This window comes from Musca vetustissima, unplaced genomic scaffold, assembly GCF_032173495.1.
Source record: "Musca vetustissima isolate MV318-11 ecotype Yass unplaced genomic scaffold, APGP_CSIRO_Mvet_v1 utg48937, whole genome shotgun sequence".
Lineage (NCBI taxonomy): Eukaryota > Metazoa > Arthropoda > Insecta > Diptera > Muscidae > Musca > Musca vetustissima.
The window spans coordinates 1-6,480 of record NW_026885250.1 but is presented as its reverse complement, the minus strand read 5'-3'; the positions used below and the strand labels follow the sequence as shown (position 1 = coordinate 6,480).

At 30.2% G+C, this 6,480-nt stretch overlaps 1 protein-coding gene across 2 annotated transcripts; it reads left to right on the top strand.

Annotated features, from left to right (window-relative positions):
- The first annotated feature begins 118 nt into the window (after nucleotides 1–118).
- Nucleotides 119–921, top strand: LOC133332383 (uncharacterized). 2 transcript variants are annotated; one of them, XM_061540783.1, is made up of 3 exons: nucleotides 119–321; nucleotides 410–560; nucleotides 616–921. In XM_061540783.1, exons 1-3 carry the CDS (start codon nucleotides 175–177, stop codon nucleotides 726–728), a joined length of 411 nt encoding a protein of 136 aa, XP_061396767.1. In that variant the 5' UTR covers nucleotides 119–174; the 3' UTR covers nucleotides 729–921. The 2 variants fall into 2 exon arrangements, with proteins under 2 accessions (XP_061396767.1, XP_061396768.1); XM_061540784.1 differs by having other exon boundaries at nucleotides 410–564.
- Nucleotides 922–6,480: the final 5,559 nt, after the last annotated feature.

Genomic DNA, 6,480 nt, shown 5'->3' with positions numbered 1-6,480 from the left:
TTGTTATGTTATGGCTTGGTAAGATTACGTATTTGTATGATATATTTGGCAATTCGAAAGCCATATTACTATGTTTTTCAGATAGTGCCAAAGAAACGCCATATCGTTATTTTTTGTTATATAGTTCTTTCTCTTATAGCAACAACAGAACAGCAAAACAAAATAATAGTGGAAATGTTAGCAGAGCACAAATTACAGCTGCAAACCCTCAATAAGTCCCAGAAAAATGTTACTTCCCTGTCAAGCAAATTTCCCCTCAAATCCGAAGAAGATCTCCAAAAAGTTGAGAGTGAAATATGCGATTCGAATGAAGAAAAATATGTAAGTAATCGTTGCCCTATATTGTATATATGTTGAAATACCTTCAATTTTAAAATTATATACTTTTTCAATATTTTTTTATTTTTAGATATCTGCTGTAAAGTATTTAATCGATGGCAGCGCAATAAAAAATTTGGAACGCATTTTTTCCCGGGAGATTTGCGTAATGTACAATACGGATGGTATTTGTGGGAAAAAATGTTTGAAGAATTTTAAAAGAATATATAAAATTGTTATTGGTAAGTATTCTGATTCTAAAACATTATTAAGTTTTAATGAATTTCTTTATTTTAGCTGCAATAAGTGACTATTCCCCCAATAGCGAAAAAGAATTTCGAGCAGCACTCCAAGTCGTAAAAAAAAGGCACTTCCGAGTTGTTTGTTCCCAAAACAAAAACAAAAATTAATTATATAATTTGTTAATTACATGTAATTTTTAATTTTTTTAATGACAGTGAATTGGAATATTACTTAAGTTTTTTTAATGAATTTATTATTAATTATATTATTTATCTCACTAAAGACTATCAATGTACCTGCAGAATGAAATATTTATTTTTATGTTTTATAGAATAAAACACTAATACTTATAGTACATTACTTATGTTGTATTATTTCCTGTTTTTCTCTGAGTGTATATATCGTTAAATCAGAGAAAAGCGCAAAATAAATAGACCACTTAATGGATTGGTTTCAAAACTAGCCCTCTGGGGTACTCTATGGACTAGTTACACGGATTAGTTTTAAGATCAACCGTATGTGGTGTACCATAGAGTAATGACGTGGACTAGTTTTGAAACTACTTTGATGTAATGCAAAGCTGGGTTACATGGTCCGGCCCTAGGACATAGCAATGCTAAATCGGTTAGGTTTTTTCAATGCATTTGGGTTAGTTTTGGACTACTCCTGGTCTGTTATGGACTACTCTTTACACGCGTGTAAGGGTTAGGCGCATTATTTGCAGGGTCATCAACACCATCGACAACTACTACCAATCACCAATACATACACACCAACATCAAACATGCATCCATCCAACCAACACTAATTTATTTTCTTAAAAGAAAAAGCTGAGAAAAGAAAATTCTTTTCTTCAGTTTTTTGTTTTTGAATAACAAAAAAGACGTTGTAATAAAACAAGATTTTTTCCTCTCTCTCTCCCTTTTTTGTCTTCTTCTTCGGCTGCTGCTTGCTACGTTTTTCATCCATTCATTATGTTTGCTTGACTTGTTACAAACATTGAATCAATTTGACTGAATGCTGCTGCTGCATCATTGATTCTCACAGAGAGTAAATTGAACAAACACAACAACAACAAAAGAAAATTTTCTTGTAAAATAGTCAAAAAGCGACAACATGGCTGATAAACTTTAAATCTGCTTGAATTTTCCAACCAAACAATAGTCACTTATTGCCACCAACCACTCACTCACACAGCAGACCAGTTTTTTGCCGCTTTGCCAACTCCCCCCGTCGTGAACAAGAAAACAGCAACCCCATGTCCCATAACAGCAATAGAAGTCTATCGAAAAGCAGCCGCAGTAGCAACAAACATCAACACTTCAATAGCAGCAACAATATAGAAAGTCCAAGCAGTAGCAGCAGTAGTTGTAGCAACAGCGACGCCAACCGTAGCAGAGGCGGCGGCAGTGGCCATAGTTATAGCAACAGCCAAAATTATACCAGCAATTACGATAATAATTTTAGCAACAATTACAGCGGCAACTATAGCGGTGATTATAGCATCTACACCTATACCAACTACAATCAAAAGCAACAAAAACAACAAGTACAGGAACAGGACGAACAGCAGCAACACGATCATTTGAAAGAGCTGCAACAGCAACAGAGGTAAACGAAACACACACACACAAACGTGCAATCACATTTCAACTGCATAATAACAAAAACAACAAATAAAAAAGGCGGCAAACATAATCCCCCATATCTCTCATTGCACGGATACGCACTCATTAACTTACTACTCCTCTCACACGGCAAAAGAAAGCCCCCACTCTCTGCAAGCATCATCAAGAAATTTTCTAAAATAAATCATAAGACACAAAAGAAAAAGAAAGGTTACTTTGGCTCTCCAACTCCCCACTCAGCTCACTCTCCACAACTAACCAACCTCCCTCCCACCCACTCATCATCAATATACTAACAACAAAACCACTTTAGTTAGAATAACAACAACAGCCAGCAACAAGACATTTTTATACTCCACAAATTGAATGAAAATATTTACTTAACTCTCCAATCAGGGCTGCCAGATTTGACGATTTATCGTCATTTTGACGATTTTTTGGTCAAAAATTGAAAAAATGACGATTTGACGATTTTTGCCCAAAAAATGACGATTTTTGGTCATTTTAGTAATATTGCAATATTTGGGTTCTTTTTGTTATGGCAACATCAAAAATGTATAAAGCGAAAGAAAAAGTAAAAAGAATTTGAATATTTGGCATATGTGTGTGAGGTATACTTTGTACTGTTACAAATCCAACAACAGTTTACGTTTACCCAGATAGATGAAAAACTACCAATCAGCTGTGCCGTTCTCTGTGTAAACAGCAACAAAACAAATAAAAGTTAACGGTTGTTGTTTTTTGACACGGGCAAATTGAAGAAAATTGGAAAATTTAAATTTCAATTTATACAAAGTTATTACAATTTTAAAAAGATTCGATTTGAAAGCATTTTTTAAATTGTATCTATGATAAGTCCCACGTATATAAGTAATGAAAAGAATAATTCATTTTTCGATATCCTTAAAGAATTTCCACATTTTGTGAACGAAGATGAAAAACAAAAATTGGATTCAGAATTTCGCGAACTAAGGTTGTTTGATTTTGATAACATTTGTGACAATGATGAAACCGATTTATTTCGTTTTTGGAATGCAATATTTAATTGATGGTGATGGTTCATATGTTTTCCTATAATAACTAAATTTTTACGGAAGGTAACGGTATTACCCCATTCCTCAGCAAATGTTGAGCGTGTTTTCAGCCAAGTAAATCTTAATAAAACGAAAAGTCGAAATTCCCCAATAAGGATTCAATGGAGAAATTTATACCAAAGATTATTTAAAAGTTAACAAAACAAATTGTTATGATACGTTAATTAAAACCGACATGTTGAAAATGATTAACACAAATATTTCTTTTCAAAATGAATGACTTTATTAAAGTCGAAATGACTATTCAAATATTTATTTATAAAATAAATGAATCTCTTGATTAGCTTTAAAAAACGTGTTTAATAAATTGAATACCTCTTTTATGTTCATTTTAATAAAAAAATATATTTAAATATATCTAAATGTGCGTATTTAAATTTTTGACGATTTTTGATAAAAAAAATCGTCATTTTGACGATTTTTCCAAAAAAAAATCTGGCAGCCCTGTCTCCAATTAAAAGAGACAGTCAGTGAGAGAGCAAGAGACACACTGAGAGAGAGAGAGAGAGACCAATAATCATCATTAAGTAGAGTGGGTACACACGGCTTTGCAAAAGGTAGCACGTGCAAAAATAATTTTGCACAAACACACACAGCATAATAAAAAAACAAAAATAAACAGGCTCGCTCTCACTCCTCGGCAATAAAAAAAAACAACAATAACAAACATTTTTGCCAAAGAATCATAAAAAAGGTGATAAAATAATTACAAAAAAGGCAAGGTGGTATTTAAGTAGCAGCAGCAACACTGCAAAACAAAAAACCAAACAAGCATAGCCCTTAAGCCTGCCTATGCGTGCAAACGAGACAAAACATACACACACAAACAATCAAACAGAAGGTAAAGCAAGCAAAGGTGGTCATGCAACATAACACAAAGAAGCAGAAGAAGAAGAAAACATCTGCCGACTACAGTCGTCGACAATGAATGCCTTCGCCAATGCATACGAAAAACATTACATATAACAAAACACACATCAACAACAATCATCAAGAGACTCGATTTAGCCTACAGGGGAGAGTGTGAAAGAGAGAGAGAGCGTTCGTGTGTGTACAGTACATTTTAACCACAAGTAAACAAAACTAAACTAAAAAACAGGGAGGGAAATTCCTACGCGAGTGTGAGTTTTATATCAGAGAGAATTACCGCGAGAGAGTTTACGATACACACACACACACACTAAACAATAAATACAAACCAGAAATAATAACAAGAAGAATTGTGTGTGGTGGCAAATCAACAACTCTATGAAAAGGAGTAGTAGTTGTTTACTCTCAGTTTGCCAAAGAAAACGAACGTATGCGTAACAAAGGTTTTTTTGAGCTCGTTGTCGGACAAAAGAAAGGAATAAAATAGTGATAAATATTAAGGAATTTTGATTCAAGAAAGGAATAAAAATAAAACGAAAACAAAAAAGAAGTCAACTAAAAGGAAATCGATTTATAAAATATATTATTATTAAAGGTAATAATAATTAAATATTCATATTTTTAAATGAATAAGAAATAACTACTAAAATAAAAAAATGAGTGATATAAAGTGACCTAAAGAGAATGAAAGAAGAAATAACAGTTTTGGTAAATAATGAAAAGTAAACATCAACAAATCAATAATAAATTGATCAATGAATAAAAATACCAATAAAAATACAAACATGAATTATTTTAAACAATCAAGGAAATTTATTGAAATAATTAAATTTTTAAAAATTATATATTAACATATGAGAAATTAAGTGGTTTTGTTTAGTGACTTAAATAAAGGAAAAAAAAAATAAGTTTCTTAGAGAACTTGCATTGACAAAAGATCAAGGGGAAAAAACAATGAATGAAATGAAGTAAAACTAAAAAATAAATAAAATATAATATAAATAAATTATAAAAATAAAAACAAACTAAAATAAATGTTTAAATAAAATCAAAATGAAAATGTTATACTCTTAAGGGAATTTTACATTAAATAAAAGAAATGTAAACAATAAATTAAAAAGTGAAAATAATAAATAAACTAAGTATAAATTAGGTATAAAATATAAATACCTATAAAAAAGAGTAAATATAAAAAAAATAAACAAAGTAAAAATTAGGTACAAAATATAAATACCTATAAAAAAGAATAAATAAAAATAATTAAGAAGTAATCACATATGAATAATAATTTAAAAAATAAATAAATAATTAAAACAATAACAAAAATATATCTTACATTAAATATAAAAAATAATAAAATTATTAAATTAACAAAATAAAAATTAAATATCAAATCAAAAATATTAAAGCAATAAAATAAAAATAAAATAAAATAAATAATAAAAATCAAAAATAAAAATTAAATAATAAAAATAATAAAATTAAAAAACAACAACAAATTAAAAAAAAAAAAATAAGTTAAAAAATTACAAACATATAAAATTAAAAAAATAAATTTAAATAAAAAAGCGAAATACATAATTAAAGAAGAATAACATAAAAAATATTTAAATAAAAATAATATAAGTTAAGAGAAAAATATAAATTAACAAAAGAGTTTAAAAAGTTCAATTTAAGAAAATAAAAATAATAAAAATCAAAAATTATAATAAAAATAAAGATATATTTTAAAACCAGTGAGCGGAGCAGTATAGTCGGACGGGGCCGACCATATGATACCCTACACAACTTCCACGAAAATCTAATTTTCTATGGTTCGATATTCTGAGCTTGGGCAATATTTAGCTATATTTGTACCCCCTTGACCGACTAGACGTCTACAAATATTACTAATATTCAGTACAGCTCTTCTAATTACTTGTCCAGATCCCCTTCACCGTGGGTTGTGTTGTGATGACCGACTTTCAATAGTGGCCTATAAATCGACTCATAGAAAAACACAAAAAAATTAAGTTTTCGGGTCACTTCATCCAAATATTATTATCTGATCATCACCGAAAATTATAGGCGTTGTCCATGACCACATCTGGATCCTCATGGAAAATTTCAAAGCGATCCGCGATATATTTCCGCCCTCTAGTGTGGTAATGCGTTACTAAATTAATATTTAAGTGTAACTTCCACATCCGAGTACCCACGACAATGCAATTGGTATCAATGTAAAGGTAAACCACTCCTATTGGATATACTATCAACTTCTCGGGTCTATGTCCTTCAGGAGTAAATATATACGCCATAGAATACAAATTTTGTCATTTTCCACACAA